Source organism: Dunckerocampus dactyliophorus, chromosome 4 (genome assembly GCF_027744805.1).
Source record: "Dunckerocampus dactyliophorus isolate RoL2022-P2 chromosome 4, RoL_Ddac_1.1, whole genome shotgun sequence".
Lineage (NCBI taxonomy): Eukaryota > Metazoa > Chordata > Actinopteri > Syngnathiformes > Syngnathidae > Dunckerocampus > Dunckerocampus dactyliophorus.
This window is the reverse complement of record NC_072822.1, coordinates 25,568,965-25,587,162: the sequence shown is the minus strand read 5'-3', so window position 1 is coordinate 25,587,162 and position 18,198 is coordinate 25,568,965. Positions and strand designations below refer to the sequence as shown.

At 38.3% G+C, this 18,198-nt stretch overlaps 2 protein-coding genes across 7 annotated transcripts in view; one reads left to right on the top strand and one right to left on the bottom strand.

Moving 5' to 3' along the window:
* The window catches only part of cux2b (cut-like homeobox 2b), a 177,639-nt gene extending 173,350 nt beyond the window's left edge, over nucleotides 1-4,289 (bottom strand). For 2 of the 5 annotated variants that reach the window (XM_054773970.1, XM_054773967.1), the window contains exon 1: nucleotides 3,928-4,289. Coding sequence is in view for 2 of the 5 variants with exons in the window: in XM_054773967.1 (XP_054629942.1) it covers nucleotides 3,928-3,990 (63 nt within the window). In the remaining 3 variants the exon portion in view is untranslated. The other 3 variants (XM_054773968.1, XM_054773966.1, XM_054773969.1) reach the window with 2 other exon arrangements.
* A 4,991-nt stretch (nucleotides 4,290-9,280) lies between these two features.
* LOC129180006 (serine/threonine-protein phosphatase PP1-gamma catalytic subunit A) lies at nucleotides 9,281-18,139 on the top strand. 2 transcript variants are annotated; one of them, XM_054773978.1, is made up of 7 exons: nucleotides 9,281-9,443; nucleotides 9,675-9,806; nucleotides 9,933-10,163; nucleotides 11,154-11,258; nucleotides 12,272-12,495; nucleotides 13,242-13,376; nucleotides 17,573-18,139. In XM_054773978.1, the coding sequence occupies exons 1-7, from the start codon at nucleotides 9,389-9,391 to the stop codon at nucleotides 17,660-17,662; spliced, it is 972 nt and encodes a 323-aa protein (XP_054629953.1). In that variant the 5' UTR covers nucleotides 9,281-9,388; the 3' UTR covers nucleotides 17,663-18,139. The 2 variants fall into 2 exon arrangements, with proteins under 2 accessions (XP_054629953.1, XP_054629954.1); XM_054773979.1 differs by lacking the exons at nucleotides 13,242-13,376; nucleotides 17,573-18,139 and adding an exon at nucleotides 12,604-13,235.
* The last annotated feature ends 59 nt before the right edge of the window (nucleotides 18,140-18,198 follow it).

The following is an 18,198-nucleotide window of genomic DNA, read 5'->3' as shown; positions in this document are numbered from 1 at the left end:
CCCTGACCCGTCCTTTTCATGCCCACCCACGGAAATGCCATCTGGCTGGTGTGAATGATTACCACAGCAACGGCCGGGTGACCTGCAGCCAGCAGGAACCAAGGTCACTCCACCTCAGTGCTTTACACTCTCCGTGCCCTCTTTTCATCAGCCTGCAGGTGAATTATTCATCCTAGTCAACTCCGAGGCACACATTCACCACACCAACACTGAACAGTGCACTCCATGTACTCAAACTCACGTGTACTGCGAAAATCAATCAAAACTGGAATCAACTTTTAACAAAAACACATAGTAAGTCATTTAAATGCAGCGATGAGTGTGAATTTTAGTGACACAATCCAAGTTTAAGTCCTAAATATGCCTCACTCACTTAATGAACACATTGAAAGTATAAAATGTATCGGTGCTCACCACTTATGAATGATAATGTCAGATGATCGCTGAACAGATGGAATCAGAGTCACGGAGTAGCCTTTAGCCTGGTCGTCAGGCAAGCGCTAGAGGCTAGCAGGCGAGAGAAGGCGTTTCTCCAAGCGTGTCTACATAATCCACACAACTGGCCTGTTGTAATTCCAGTAACGACTTACGATAATATATTAACTTGTGTTCACCTCGCTGCAATTTTTGAGGCCAGATTGATTGTCAAAGCTAGTGCTTCTGGACAAAAAAAAAATTTTGTGTCTCGCAGTATAGAACTATGATGCGTTCAAGTGCAAAATGTCAAGCTCGACAAAAACACATTAGCAGTGAGGCATAAGACATTAACATGTAAAAACTGTGGGCTTTCTAACACTGGTACAAGTATGTTGTACATTTTACTGGCCTTTTTTCTGAGAAAAAATATATATATATATATATATATATATATATATATATATATATATTTTTTTTTTTTTTTTTTTTTTAACCAAAAATGTGCGACTTTGAAGAACCGTGAATGTTGAATCTGGAATGTGCAAGGATCCACTGTTTTAAAGAAAATATTGTTAGACTAACATTTATGTGCTTTAATAATAAATTACAACAACTAACAAAAAGTGTTAGTCTTATTTCAAGTGATGTCTTATTTCAAAGGACATTTTCTGAGTCTTCACAACAGCTCAGCCATGAATTCCACACTATGAAACCTCATGGGTAATCAGGTTTGTTGATACTCTCACAAGAGCAACAGTTCCTTTCATCAGCAAGGTCACACAGCGCTTGCATTGCACTAAAAGCTATTTCTAATAACTCACCCATCTAACATTTAACAAAAGCATGGATCACATTTTTGAAGCTCGTCTGAACAACAAGCAGTCCAAAAAAAAGCCTTTTTAAAGTCGTAACAACCAACAGTCAACTTGTATTATCTTGCTAACGTTATAGCTGTTACAGCACATCGACTGAAAGTGTTTTGAGTTTTTTACACTCTTAAGGGCCGTAAATGGTCTCTTTGGAAAGCCCTGCTTTTATAGCTCTCCGTCAGGGTTGAGCGCGTGATATGACGTCAATTATTTAGCTTATCTCCCATTGTAGTGAGAGAACAATGGTAATTGAAGAGAGAAGGGGAGTGTTACTTCAGCTGGAACGAATCGCTCTGTGACAGTCAGTTCATCCAAAATCGTAGGAGACGTTCACAGATGTGGGCTGTCCACCCTCTAAACGAGTTGTATATAGACTGTACTGTAAATAATGTACTACAAGCCGACTAATCACAGCCTTAACGGTCCGCGTCACCACTGCTCAAGGCTTGTGGTGCGCGAGACTGAACCCGAAACTGTAACCGGAAATGCAACAAAATGCATCCCCGGAAAACCAGCTAAGTGTACAAGTGTATTCAAAGGTCAACATGAGTGCCAAGTACAACAAATGTGTACACATTGGCAGGTCTGTCATAAGAAGGTGGACTTGGTGAGTGACGACATAAACGGGTGGGTCGACTTAAACAGGTGCCACTGTATATTAGAGCTGCAACAGTTAATCGATGATTAATCGATTAGCCAATGAATCAACAACTATTTTGGTACTCAATTAATCGTTTGATTGAAAAATTTAAAAAATGTAAATATCCTCTGATGTCTGCCTCTCAAACCAAGCCACGAACTGTGTTTGTTTCATATGGGCCTAACCGATTACTCAATTAATCGAAACAAGTGACAGATTAATCAGCTGGGAAAATAATCGTTGGTTGCAGCCCCACTGTATATTTTCACAGAATCGAGGACGCCGCTTGCGTTCCACCATACTGTAAGCATTATATCCCACCCTCTTCCTGTTTTGAGTAGGTACGTATACCTAACACACGCGCACTAGTTACATTGTACATTCGACATAACATTAGCTATTATTGAATGACTAAAAATCGTTCATCGCCTCTCTGAGCTTGCGTGTGTGTGTGTATGTGTACGGACATTTATGTACATACCAGGAAGCCGTAAGTGGGCGAACAACAATTTAGCCAATGTTTATGCTGCAACTCAGAATTGTGAAAAATACTGGCATTTTTCGTACAATCACTTATTTTAAACCACTATTGGTAACATATGCTAGCCGGTGGTGAAGTTCTTTTATTTTTTTAAGCTAATTTTGAATCATTAATTTTGTCAAAGGGAGCAATTTAAACGGTATCTTTCTGTACTACAGTATATGAAGGTGCGGCTTTAACATAGGCGTCCAACTCGGTTGTTTCGGTCACAGGATGACGTTATTCAACGGAACACATGCAGGAAGTAACACTTTTCTGCATGTATGGACATTATGGGAGACACTAACATCTCTACTAGTGACTGTCTAATGTCTCGGGTGTCCTGATGGCTCAGAGGCTGCTCGAGGGCAATTTGATGGGGGGTGAAAAAAATGACTCTCATGTACACATCATAAATATTTATCTGCCCTGTTCAGCGACTCGACGATGGAGCCAGCAACAACCGGCACCCTCGCTCCTCTGATCCCGGCCCGGATGAGAGGGCGGTCCAGTGGCCAGTAGCTGGAATAACACTCGACACCAACACACCAGATGTGATTGTTCCTGCTCGGTCGGCTTTGGCTGCCAGCTCTTGTCATTTCTCATGATGCACAACATCAGTCAGATGGCGGAGATGGTGCCCTTGCGCCGGCCGAGGCTGATTTACAAACATTAGCGGGGAATACAATTACACAGCCCCCCCTCCCCCCGCCCCTGGCCAAGCAGCATTTCAGCCATTAAAAAAAAAAAATACTAACACAAATCTTGACAGTATTGCAATCCGCTAATTCAAGTTTGCGGGTAACAGTGTGGTCCAGGCAGGTACAAAGGCAACATAAATGCAGAATGGTAGTTAATAAAATAAACTGCTCACCTGCCACATTCCCCACAGCAGTTGCCAGTCCACCGGAAGCGTCAAAAAGATGACATTTACACAACAATTAATGTTTGTTTTGTTGATCATCAGTGACGACTACCGGTATGTCCGTCCGGCTTCCGTTGAACGCAAACACCTACGCCGTAAACTTTCCACTTGTCAACATGCATACTGCAAATATATGACAATATTTGTGCTCAAATGGAGGTGGTTTCGAAGCAAAAGTCAGCAACGCAACGCATAAAACACGAAGCTGCGTGAAAAGTTACCCACTCGACGGCGCATTAAAAGTTTCCGTGCATGTCAGCACGGCAGGGTAAAGGTTTTAAAAAAACAAAACAGCGAAAAAGCGTGTAAATATCAGTGCTGTCCGCGGTGCTGATCCCAGATCGGTGTGGCTGGCGGAGGCTGTGCTGCTGCCACGCTGATCAATGATTGAACCGAACAAAGGCAGAACGGGGATCAATTTCTAATAAGTATCAATGCAAAGCTACGCTACTTTTCAACCTCAGCGTCGCCACAAAAGCACACTAAAGCACCACAGAGTACAAAAGAAGACTTACCGCCGTAGGACCGGACGAGAAAGATAGAAGAATAGACTAACCTGGAGCCGCCGTAGATCAAATTTCTTCCAATATTGAAACATCGATCCTACATCGGCGGCCATCTTGGGGGATATTGAAGAGGGGTTTTTTTTTCCAGCGGCTGCAATAAATATGTGGGCTGGATTCCCTCTCCTTAAAGAGCCTTTAGGGTCACATAATCATAAAAAATGAAAATAATGTTTTGAAGAAGTAAGAAAAAAAGTAAAAGCTAAATGTGACCGAGTCTCCGTCCACAGTATTAACTGGACAATTACACTTGATAAAAAAAATCTTTTGCTTTGTTTTGTATTTTTGCTTCGGCAAAGTTATCAATATTGACGTAAAGAAGCCCGTGGCTGATCGATACCGTCTGAAAAAGAAAGGGAAGGAGACGATGAGTACATGAGTGCTGCACAGGGAATTTAGCCAAGCCTACTTTCACTTCTTTCTCTTGTTGAAGATCCCCTTCTTATAGTAGACAGTAGATAAGCACACTTAGATATATTATTAACACATTTTTGGATGACACAAATACAATTTTTTAGCTATTTACTTGTCAATGTCATGACATTTCACTTATTTTACTTTTTTTTTTTAACTTTTTACTATTAATTATTCATTCAAACTTTCTTACTCATACCATTTTTCCTTTGATTCTGTATCCTCTAGTACTAAAGAGTAGCTAATATATTATCTCTATATATAAAATAGTAGCTAATATATTAACACATTGTTTTGATTAAAAATATTATAATATTAAAATAGCATTGACATTTGAACTTCTTTCATTTTCTGTTTATTTTCAAAACTTTTCTTATTTTATTTACGCTTACCTTTTTTTTCTAGTAGCAGTGAGTAGATAAGCACACTTAAATATATTAACACTTTTTTTGTCTTTTTCTCATTATCTTTTTTTATTTTAATTTATTTAATTTGATTTATTATTTATTTTATAATCCTCTTGTACTAGAGAGTAGCTTTGTACACCTGTGTTGTGATTTTTATGACATCAAGATTATTGATTTGATTTAAAAAAAATATTCTAATATTATATTTAAGATCCTTACTTGTCAATTTCATGACATTTGAACTTCTTTCATTTTCTCTTAATCATTAATTCAAACTTACTTTGTTTTTTATCATCTTCTACTGGAGAGTAGCTTAGTACATATACTATTATTAATATTACATTAACATTATTGCTTTCATTAAAAAAACTTTTAAAAAAAATCTATTAATCATTAATTAAAATGTTTCTGAGTGGCTGAGTGGTTAGCATGTTGGCCACACATTCAGGAGATCAGGAAGATCTGGGTTCGTATCTCCGCTTGGGCATCTCTGTGTGGAGTTTGCATGTTCTCCCCGTGCGTGTGTGGGTTTTCTCCCGGTACTCTGGCTTCCCACATTCTAAAAACAAGCATGTTAGGTTAATTGGCGACTCTAAATGGTCCATAGGTATGAATGTGAGTGTGAATGGTTGTTTGTCTATATGTGCCCTGCCATTGGCTGGCGACCAGTCCAGGGTGTACCCCGTCTCACACCCGAAGTCAGCTGGGATAGGCTCCAGCATACCCTCACGAACCTAATTAGGATAAGCAGCATAGAAAATAGATGTATATATATATTTATTATAATTGACACATTGTTTGGATTATATACAACACTATAACATTGCGTTATAACATTATTATATCATTTTTAAGCTCTTTGCATGCCAATTTAATGACCTTTTAGAAGAATACCACAGCTTCCGAATGTTTCTATTTTGTTTCCGTGCAAACGTACTCACTTATTTTTACTTATTTAATATTTGTGTTCATTGTTATTTTCAACTTTTCTTCTTTTATACTTGTTATATTCTTATTTCTTTTATTACTTCTTGCTTTCATCCCTCCATAGGCTATCAATGACGTTTCCACCCTTGTCATGGAAGTATAAAAATGTGCACTAGACAACATGCAGTATTTTCTGGTGTATTTTCTGCATATGGTGACAGGCTGTGCACCTGTATTAAAGTGAATGCATGCACTGTAAGATTGAAAAAACCCTGATTTTCACTGTACAATTATGTTATATGTTACATTATAGGCATAAACCTGTCCACTTGTCAACAAGGTGCTTTTTTTTTTTTACAAATGATCCTATTTACTGTGGTCAAGGGGGGTTCAAATTCACTGATAAGTGCTCCCCCTGCTGGTACTACAGGGTTAAGGGTTTTAAGGTTTATAGTCATTAAAAATAATAATAGTAATAATTAAACATAATAATATTATTATCCATCCATTCATCTTCTATATGCCGCTTATCCTCATTAGGGTCGCGGGGGTATGCTGGAGCCTATCCCAGCTAATATATATGATAGTGTAACAAGGCATATACTAATATAACATATAAATAATGTAAATATTAAAATAAAAAAAATTATCATTCATTTATTTTTTAAACCTATGTACAGTATAATAATACATATAATAAGTTTTTTTTTTAATACTTTAAAAAGTTTGTTTTGTGTACAAAGTGTGGCACGGTGGAGGGGGGCATTTGCGGCTTTTCTGTCGGCCCGCATTACATTCTAGAAATACAATTAAACAGCAAAATCCCCCTTATTTCATATTTATCTCTTCATTACACAAAGTTTATGTCACTTTTATCTACAACCTACTCTGTATTTATCCAGTTCCAATGACAAAAATATAAGTAAGCAAAATATTGTGCCATTAAGTGTCTATGTGAAGAAAGGGTCGGCTTGAATAAGCTCTGCTTCTTCCTGCTCCTTTTCAGACATGTTGAATTGTGCAATTGTAACCATGTGATCTTTAATGTATGGCAACTTTTTGAAGCAGAATGAACTAAACCATGACCGTCTAATAAAGCTGGCATGCTACTTAGCATATGTGCAACTGATTACATTATTGATATTATTAAAAATGTCAAAATGGCCTCTGCATTGTTTCATTTTGATTGGACACCCATGAATATTGTTTATCATTTCAGAAGGTGGCATGGTTACTATAGAACACACACACACACAGTGTTTGAGTGAGTATACACATGAAACACATCAGCTTAGAGAGGGTCAGATGGGAGTGAAGCAGGCTGGAACACACCGAACTCTATTCCAGGACATTCCGTCCTATCTGACTCCTTGTGCCATCACCAAAAATCATCTTTTTCACCAACGTGGGTGTAATCAACAACATTTTCAGAAACCTTAAGAACATCCTGCCAACATCAAGGTCCTTCTGGAACCCCAGTCAGGCAGGGACCACATGAATGAAAACTCAATGAGTGAAGTGTATTGCTTAATATTGGCACAATCTGTGTCATTATTGTAGTGTTGTTGTTGATGGTTGATGACTTCAACCCGCATTAGCTGCAGGTGTTTTTTTTCTTTCCCGTGGTGTCCTTGTAGCATCACAATCAGTTTCACTGTTTTCATCTCACTTCTTAAAACATTTTCAACTTGAACAGTTGGTTAACTGTGTTCATTGATTCAAATTCTAAAAAAGATGCACAGTTTTCTGCACTGAAAAAGCAAAAGTGATCGTAGTTTTAAGGAAGGAATTTGAACATACTGTTATTTCTGGATAGAAATGTGTTCTGGGGAAAGATAGAATGGTGATGACGGTTTGTTTCTTTCCTTATTTGCACACGGATTATTCATACAAGATGTACAGTACTGCAATCCTTCTTACAATCATTTATACATATCTGTCCACGTCTGATATCGTGTAGAAAGGATTTTAAAGTAATGTTGTAGAAGACTTAACACAAAATATTTTATGATAACGTCCCAAAAGCAAACTTATAAATGTATGTCCAATTCTGATACCGTGTAGAAAAGATTTGTATTTGTTTGGGATGTTGTTGTTTTTTTTGCTGTGGTCTGCTGGCGCTATCTAGTGGACAATATAGGCAGTTAAATGTTGACAATGGATTTTTTATATTTGTTAAATGTTATTGACTACCCTGAAAGAGACATTTGTCTGGTCTTTAGTGAGTGTATGTCCATGTGACAAGTTCCCATTATTATGATTAAATATACAAGCGCATCTCAATCAATTAGAATATCTTGGAAAAATGTATTTATTTCATACATTTCATGAATACATGAATGCCCCTGTCCAATCTATGAAGAATTAGGATATTTTATATAGTATAATATTGGATGGAATATACAGACTTGGGGTAGGATGCATTAACTTAAAAATAAAATAAATTGAATTGAATAATAAAAAAAAAAACATATTACTGTAGTACCAATATTGTTCTGTGGCCTTGGTATTTGTGTGTACATTCTGTCTATCAAGTAGTTTAATTTCTATCACTGAATATGTGTGAATGTTGCTATCTTGCTGAATGCTATTTCAGTTAATGTTCATTTAATGTGTTTAATGTCACGAGTGGCGGATGCCACAGCAGGAAAAATAGGAGCGACAGGCAAAGTGTGACATTTAATTGCATTTAAAATGCGCCATAATAAAGATATGGTTATTTCCAAAATAGAACAACAAAAAAACAACAATACCTAGTGGTGGAAAATTGATTGTTCTGACTTTCAGCAAGATCTTTCCATTGTCCCTTATTTATTACGTCACAGTCCATCAGGGGACAGCAGCAGCAGCCACCGGCAGCTTCCTGAAAACCGCTGCCAGTTTCCACTTGTGGTGGGAAATTCGTCTCTTATAAGGGAGTCGGTTGTGTTGTCTCGACTCCCTTAAAAGAGACCAAAACGTAGGTTCAGATTTTTTGTTGCTTACATTGACTTCTTAGCAAAATACGTTGAAAATAGCTGTCTGGTGTAAAAATATAATTACATGAAATGCTTATTATGTATATGGCTTCATTTGTATGCTCAGCATGGAATAAATGGCTAAAAAACAAAACAAAAACAAAAACAAGTGAGAAAATGCAAAAACAAAAACCTATCTCAATTAGACAAAAAAAGTCCAATCTCTGATTGTGTGTGTATTATTTACAAATTTAATACTATTACAGTGAAATAAAACAACGTCAAGAAAACATTACACAACAAAATATAAAGTAAAAGAAAAGCGGCATTGAGGTGACGTTTTTTGCTAGTCTTTAGCAAAGACTGGCATTCAGAAACACAAAGTGCCTCAGCTTTTGTTTACTGCTATTCATTGCTTCAACGTTCCAGCATCTAATTCTGTAATAGAGTAATTATCTAATAATTATTATTTTTACCTAATATTGCGGCAACGTCCTGCAAGAAAAAAGCTAGACAAACTACGTTCTCTGTGGGGCTCCCTAGTAGTGTGTTTTGTGTTGTTTTAATTTAACAATTCACGTGCGGCTTTAACGGAAAAAAGAGGTTCACTTCAAAGAGTCGATTCTAAGAGGTGGATCGTTCGCAAACGACACATTAAACTAACGTCGCGGTGCTATCTGCTAGTGGGCTAGCTGAACGCCGAGACCCAGTTTCGAATAAACTTGATATTTTTTAACAGGAACACCAAAATGGCCGACGTGGACAAGCTCAATATAGACAGCATCATCCAACGTCTCTTAGAAGGTAAGTCAAATGTTTGCTTTTCGTCAGAATATAGACGACTTATGCGGCGGTGTTAGCTTGCGCTGGCTAGCGTTAGCATATGTTTGTCAACAGTTGAAGGCGCAATAACATCTGGAGGCAACGCAAGTTTGTGTCTTTCACTTTGAAATTGTCCCACTTTTTTGTTTCTCGTGTACACACAAGCACGTTAATTAACATCTGCGGTGTGCGCTCGCGTGTGTGTTGTTCCAGTAAGAGGAGCCAAACCTGGGAAGAATGTTCAGCTGCAAGAGAATGAGATTCGTGGTTTGTGCCTGAAATCGAGAGAGATATTCCTGAGTCAGCCCATTCTTCTGGAGCTCGAAGCCCCTCTCAAGATATGCGGTAAGATTTCGCCAAAGCAGTGAGAGCTACAGTGGGTTGTGATTGCCAAAATGATTATGATGACGATAACCCTAAACCCCGTGAACCGGTGAAAACCCACGTAAACCTGTGAACTCTCTACCTCAGGTGACATCCATGGGCAATATTACGACCTGCTGAGACTGTTTGAATATGGGGGCTTCCCTCCGGAGAGCAACTACCTGTTTTTGGGAGACTACGTAGATCGGGGGAAGCAGTCTCTGGAAACCATCTGTCTTCTGCTCGCCTACAAAATCAAATACCCAGAGAATTTCTTCCTGCTGAGGGGGAACCACGAGTGTGCTTCCATCAACAGAATATATGGCTTTTATGATGAGTGTAAGTCATTACATACAGAACCATGTCAAAAAATGAGAATATTGTGTAAAAGTCCATTTTCTTCCGTGATATAATTCAAATTTTTTGCCCGGCATTGCATTCATTTTTCACCAAGATCTTGTATTGATGACGGGAGATTCGTACCACTGTCTTTTCAAGCAATCTTCTTAGATGTTTTCTCATGCTTGATGCCAGAGCTGCAATATTTAATTGATTAATCGATTAATCTCTATTATCTTGTTTTGTCTTATCTTGTTATGTTTTAGGCAAAACAAGATATTCACATACATCAGCTTTAACTTTGGAAAACACTGATGGCCATTTTTGCATCTTTCCTGATATGTTGCAGACCAAACCACTAACTCTTTGTGTTTGGTTCATATTGATTTGATCTGTCTAGGGCCTAACCGATTACTTGATCGAAACAACCAGTTTCAGATTAAGCGACTAAAATAATAATCATTGGTTGCAGCCCTACAATGATGCAATAACTTAACCCTTCTGAAACATCTTTTTGTGTCTTTTGACAAGCTACTCGGTGCATCAGTTATGGTTAAATAGAGCGAAACCTCGTTTTTTTGTAGTAATCTATTCCAAAAAGTCAGACGAAAACCAAAATGTACAAGAACTGAATACATTTTTCCCATAAGAAATCATGTAAATCAAGTTAATCCGCTCTAGATATCCAAAAACATTGACAAAAATGAATTTTATAGAGACAATTTTGTCGAAACCCAAATCATACAGTATGATTTGGGTTATGATTAGTACGTAAGACGTACGAAAACTGATGTTTCACTGTAACTTATTTGCTATTGCTATTTTCTTGTGTCATTCAACGTACGTAGGGACCTTTTTTTTTTTTTTTTTTTTAAGACCAGGCAGTGTGTGTTGTTTTGTCAGTAGTCACAGTAGAATGACCTACTCAGTCAGTTGTTAGAGCTCTGAGTTAATGATTAATTTGAATTGTTCTCCTTTTAAATGTTCTAGGTAAAAGAAGGTACAACATCAAACTCTGGAAGACCTTTACAGACTGTTTTAACTGCCTCCCAATCGCTGCAATCGTGGACGAGAAGATCTTTTGCTGTCACGGGGGTATGTTTTTGTCAGAGCTTAAAGTAAATATTTGAAGTACAGACTAGATGAACTAGAACGTGTTGCAATTGATGATGTGGAGTTCTTTAAAAAAAAAAAAATTATAAATAAAATTATGTATTGGCTGTGTTGGAAGAGTACAAAACAGCAAAAATAAAAAGAGCAAAAGGCACAATCTAACAAGAAATAGCTGAAACGTTTGTACTAACAATAACACAAAGCTTTGTCTGTATAATGTTATTTATCCTGTTTTACAAAATTGAAACAAATATAGTAATCCCTCGTTTATCACCGTTCATCGGTTCCAAACGTGACTGTGATAAGTGAATTTCCACGAAGTAGGACTCCTTCTTTATAAATGGAAGTTGAAAACCTGAAAGTGAAAACGTGAAATTCGAAACATAAAGTGCCAACGGATTACTGTATGTATATCACAGTGAAGTTGACAATACTGCAACCCGTGTTGACAAACTGACAAATTTTTCATAAAAATCATCTCTTTGGGGTCTCAAATTTTCTATCGACAGTAGCGGTCGAAATGTATGTCGACTTAAGCTGACACTTTTCAGTAATAAGAAGAACATGGTGGATCAGGATTTGATGAGTTGGTCGACATAGATGGGAGCGACTTAAACAGGCTCCGCAGTATTGATACTTTTGTGACAAAGGTAACTGTTATCATGTGGTGGAAATAGTGGAAATTGAATGTGGTGGTTGCGTTGTTTTAAAACAGTAATGTGAAAGTTGTTAAAATTCCTTGAAAGAAGCTGACAAGAATTGAGACAGTGGCAACGTGTCATTCCTTTTTTTTGTTGGGTTGCCTGAAGATGACGACGACAATTTCTGCAATATGTTTTCAAACCAAATGTTCAAACTAGTCACTTTGACGTCAACCACTTTCATTTGACCTTGAGCAATAGTCTATGGAGTGACGTGAGCTTCAACCAAATGTGCTAGCCGTCAACACCAATAACCGAGTGTTTATTTGTACTCGTTTGCTGTTTTATGTACAGGACTTTCACCTGACCTTCAGTCCATGGAGCAGATCAGACGCATCATGCGCCCCACTGACGTCCCCGACCAGGGCCTGCTCTGCGATTTGCTGTGGTCTGATCCAGACAAGGATGTTTTGGGCTGGGGGGAGAATGACCGGGGTGTATCATTTACCTTTGGCTCAGAGGTGGTGGCCAAGTTTCTGCACAAGCATGACCTGGATCTAATCTGTCGTGCCCATCAGGTAATAAAGTCTCTTATTTTAGCAAAATACAAATGGGATTGTGACGGGGCTCTGTGTTGACATTAGCCAGATGTTTTTAGCGTTACAGTTGTCTCTCATTTATTGCAGTTAATTGGTTCCAGCCCCGACCGCGATAGGTGAAGTTCTGCAAAGTAGGATTCAACATTAATAAATCAAATATTTTTGTAGTTTGAGCACAGAAAACCTGTTTGACCTTCTAAAAACGTTTTTTTTTAACATTATTAGAGACCTGCAGAATTACGGGATCCCTGAAGTGACACAAGAGGGGGCTGCTGCTTTAACAATAGCTGTTTATTGAGCTAACTGATTAGCCTCCGATTCATTTATTCGTAACTTAAGCATAGGTTTGAAACTGAGTGGGGAAGAAGGACAAAGTAAGAAGTCAGAAACGCACCACTGCCACACGGAATGGGAGGAGAACTTGTTTTTTCACTGTCGTGTCGGACTCTTCATCCATAACTGACTTCATGCTGGTAATGTCTCATGAATGTAACATTACTGACGCCTAGTAGTGGCCAGAATACTGCATATGACTTGTCTTCCAATATTTTTGGACTAATAATGGGCCATAGTCAACCATGAAACAGAGATCATTTATCAGTTTATTAATTTTTGAAAAACCGTGAGAGGGCCATGTTTGAACTCAGGCGTAGCTAGGGTTGACTGTATATGTATTTAAAGGTTGCATCTTTAGCGTACATCTTGTGATATTTTCTTTCATACAGGTTGTTGAGGACGGCTATGAGTTTTTTGCAAAAAGGCAGCTTGTGACTCTGTTCTCTGCGCCTAATTACTGTGGGGAGTTTGACAATGCTGGCGCCATGATGAGTGTGGATGAGACTCTCATGTGCTCTTTTCAGGTGAGGTCCTTTTTGCAGCCTTAAATGGACTGTCTTCTTTTTATTTTTACAAAGTATGGGTTCAATTGCATCAGACGTGATGTGGTAAACTTTAGCCTTGTCTCAGTTTGTGCACCTGCATACTTATTTAGTCATTTCAGTTGATAAGTGTGTTCACGCTGAGAAGTGCGGTAGTACCCGCACTCAAAATGGTCAAAATGGTGAATGTGCAGTGATGGACCCTCGGTAAGTAGTGGAAGGGGGGAGGGACTACGACATTTTTCCCAAACTTAAATAGGAGTTATATTAAATATTGCATCATTTCCAGTAAGTGCCCAACCACAGTAATTGCATTCATTCATTTATAGTGGTCCAAAAGTATTTGTGGCAGGTCGGCATTTGTATTTTTTTTTGTTGCATACGTCAATTATATCACCATTACCAACATTTATCTGTCTTACCACAGCCTCTAATATTCTTGCCAGCTGTGATTTAAGAATGACAGCGACACCGTAACAATGCAATATGAATACCATATTCACGAGTCACTTTGCATTGTCCTTCTATGGTGAAGTAGAGGCGTGGTGAGGACGTGACATGAGGCAGGGTTGCATACGCACTCAAGGTAATATGACGTCAAGTGTGCGTACAACACATTTTTGTCTGTACGTACATTTCGTGTTTCTGCCATATAGAGACTTTTCATCAGAATTCCAAGCACACTTTTATAGATGAGGCCCCAGGTCTGCCAGAGAATAAAGGGCCAAGCATACTTGGGCGGAACGGCGTCAACAGGTCTGTGCGGACTCAAAGCGGACGTCAGCAATCTTCATGTGCGCAAAGCTCAAATTGTATTACCGCTCAGACTACGCGGCGAACACTGATGTCGCACAAAACATTGCCCGGCATGTATTTTTAATTAACCATTTTTAATGTGACACCAATCTGCATTCCCAGATATTCTATATTTTCAGAGCGACAGCCATCCTATTGTGCAGCACTGACCGGTCGGTGAGCAGTGACACATCCATGACTGACGTTACGCACTTACCGGAATTGGCAATGGCAATATTTACTCACTTTTTCTTCTTCTTCTTCTCTCCTATTTAACAGGGTATTGCAAGCACTAGAGTTAGTCCCTCCCCTTTCGCTGCATAGCCAAGATGGCGACTATTTGGGGTAGTAAGTGTGTATCACTGCTTACTAGGGGTGGCACAGACTCAGTTCACGAGACGAGACGATACATAAGTTTGGGTCTAGGAGAACAAGATGAGATGAGATTTTAACTTTACTTTTATGAACAGTACAATGAAAAAATATAACAAATAAATAACAATATATTGCAATCTACTAATTTAATTTCTACACTGACTACGTTTACATGTAGTCAATATTTCATTGCATGGTATAACTGCTGTTTTACCATGCACATGACAATAAAACTCTCTTGAATCTTGGATATTCGGGTTAACGTCAATACTCCAGTTTCTGAAACATTTGGAATAACCCGTTGTTGTTTCGACACACGGTAAACGTCATGACGCAATACGCGTCATTTCCCCTTCTTCTTCCTGTATCCAAAAACAACAACGCCGGCACGGCGGATAATGAACGCCTTTGTTTGCGTTTTGGTGCTGGTACTGACCCACCACCAGTACTTGACAGTATTCTGTCTCACTTTCTTTGTTAATGGAAGGCGAGAACGTGAAGAAATAGGAAATGGAGCGGGAGCTGTGCCATCCACATCCATGCTACATCCCCAGAGCCCCCCGGACACTTTTGAGGATGCGTACAAACCCTGCTTCCTGTAACTTCTTGCTCACCTTCTGATAGATTTTGCTATTGCGGTACTTTCTACCGTCAATAAAAGACAAAATGTCACTAATGAGGTGGCTTGTTTCCCCCTCGCTCCAAAAGTGTGGGGTTTTGCGTGTCATGTTTACAAGTAGTTCCTGACAAAGACACAAGATTCCTTTCCAATAGAACATGCGCAGAACACAAATTAATGTTACATTTGATCGGGATATCCCGATAGGCGTATACATGACCCGATTTTCTGGTTAGAAAAAGAGTAACCAGGGGTAATATTCGGGTTTTTAAAAAACGGAATATGAGCATATTCGGGTTTTTCAAAAGGGTTATTGGTGTTTACATGGCCGTGTGCAACCGGGTTGTTGCTAATATTCCGGTTATGGTAGGGTTATTTGACTACATGTAAACGTACTCTATTTACACTCTTCTGCACTCTGTGTGTATGCTTCCTGCCTCCACCCACCGAGACAGAGACTGTATGACTGACAATAGGGCTCACTCCGTTGTTCTATGGAACAAATGCGCCAAAGTACTGAAACCAATGCACAGAGTGAACCGTCTTCCTGCCTGTTTGGAGGTGGGAGACGAGGACTCTACTTTATCTGGACTCTACTTTTATCTTTTTAAAAACATGTAATTATAAATATATATATATATATATATATATATATATATATATATATATATATATATATACAGTATATACAGTGTATATATATATATATATATATATATATATAATTGTCAATTTTAATATTACGAATTTTAGGCAAACAAGATCATCTTTGCCGGAAAATGCTGCTAAAATGTTTATGTATTCCATGATGTTTTCCCATTTTGAATACTGTATTATTAACTGGTCACTGACAAGCTGGACAACTTTAAAATTAATCAAATCACTCTTAAAAGGCCTTAAAAGTGTTTGATAAAAAATGATTATATGATTATAGTTTCATCATTGTCTCATTCTCCAGAAATACAATATTCTTAGTTTTGAGAATTATAGAAAATTTAAACTAGCTTGTTCAAATATATGGGGTTTTAAATGGACTCACTCCACCACCCTTGGGTGAGTTTATTAAGATGAAATGCACTGTGAATGGAAAGGTAACAAGAGCCTCTACCAGAGGTGACTGTGTAATACCTAACAGACGCACAACATTTGGCCAGCAGGTGTTATCAGTCAAAGGTACAGACATTGGGAACAACATCCCGGTTGCTATAAGAGACTCTACTACCTTCAATTCATTTAAAACCCATCTCAAACAATGGCCTATGAGGAACCAGATCTGTGACCATTCATTTTAATATAATGTTTTATCTTATTGTATGTCGTTATTGTGTTTTATTGTTTTATCTTATTGTCCATGTACTGTCTTTGTCACACAGTTCTCTTAGTTTTTCCTTGTCTTATTCTTTGACCTGCCAGGGACTACTGATGTAAGGTAGCCTTTGGGCTAATTCTGGCATATTTACACTCAAGTGTTCATGCATATGCACTGTCCCTTTCTAAAAAATAAATAAATAAATGGAAAACAGGCACGCATGCACACAATATATTAAGGCCGGCAAAATTAGCAAGTTCATTTTCATTTATTGTGTGATTAATATAATTATCGTCCCAGGCCAAGTGCCCACGAGACATTCTTTTTCTGAACGAGAAATCTTGTCCATTTTAATCTCGCGAGATCTTGTAACACCCCCACTGCTTATTCACCATTTTGGGCATTTTGAGTGCAACGTCCTGGTACTGACAAATGTAAATGTCACAGCAGTCCTTGCGCGAGTACTCACGTCAACACTGCCATTTAGTGGTCACAACGAAATACCACAAGAAGACGTTTCAAAGATTGCTCCAATTTTGCCCCAATTCGTTAAGATGTCAAAGTTGTGCAAAGCTGAACGTTGATAAATGAAAAGACTAGCAGGGTAGTTGGTATAATCAATCAGTGTTAACTTGCGCATTACATGCTCAGCATTATTCTGTCAGTGGCCAGTCATTGTTGCTTTTAGCAGTCATAATATTTTGGGAACTCCTCATAACACTCTATATATAAGTACTTACTCATTTTTTGTAAAATACACCAGCCAGGATAGCTACATTTTTTAGCGGAAGTAGAATAATATGACGTCAAACACCCCCCTATTATGTGAACGTGCACTTAGCAAAAAGCCAAAAAACGGACTTGACAAAGTAAGTTGAGAACCACCCTTGCAGTACCGTAATACTGCAGTAATTCTGTTTGGGTAACTTAGGTTTTGTTGAACTGCATCTTGATTACGAAGCCTGAGTTGATTGAGCCACTTTAGCAGAATAACTCCATAGTCTTTTGCACAGGAGAAAATGATTTTTAAAAAGTGTACATATTGAACTAATGACATAACTTTGTATATTCAACCTGTAGATTTTGAAACCAGCTGAGAAGAAGAAGCCCAATGGCAGCCGTCCGGTCACTCCCCCTCGCAATATGGTTACCAAGCAAGCAAAGAAATAAAGGATTGGGGGTGGGGGTCTCTTGTTCTTCTGTTGTCCTCTGTGTTTGAGGGATTGGTTAACCTTGTTGCCAGTACTGAAAAAATTTCCACTCTGTTGTTTTGTCCACAGGGGTGAATTATACGTCACCATAAAAAACCTCAGGTGTTTTGCACTCCATTTTGCAGCTAGTCTTTGCCACAAATGACTGTTGAATCAGAAACTAATGTAACAATAACGCTACTTATGCACAGGAATGCCTTGTTTAAAGCTGTGCACAATTGAAGCAGTTTTTTTGTGTCATGTTTATTTTGTCATTGTTTTAATTCCTCACTGTTAGTAATGGCTATTAATAGCCGGAAACAATGGAGACAGTCACAAACACCAGTTTACTGTAAAACTATTTCAAGTTTAGTACAGACTCATTCACCTCTTCACATTTTTAAACCAGTCTTGTGCTAAATTATATGAATAAAGGAGCACTCTTGCAATGTTTAAATCTTTCTAATAAACTTTGGGTGTATTAGGTTTAACTGAATATTGTTTTGTTTTTTGTTT

Excerpts from the sequence above, each read along its gene's own strand:
- LOC129180006 (XM_054773978.1), top strand. The coding sequence starts at position 9,389 with ATGGCCGACGTGGACAAGCTCAATATAGACAGCATCATCCAACGTCTC. Across the intron at positions 9,444-9,674 it reads CATCCAACGTCTCTTAGAAG|TAAGAGGAGCCAAACCTGGG; the intron begins GTAAGTCAAATG and ends GTGTTGTTCCAG. Across the intron at positions 11,259-12,271 it reads GATCTTTTGCTGTCACGGGG|GACTTTCACCTGACCTTCAG; the intron begins GTATGTTTTTGT and ends TTTTATGTACAG.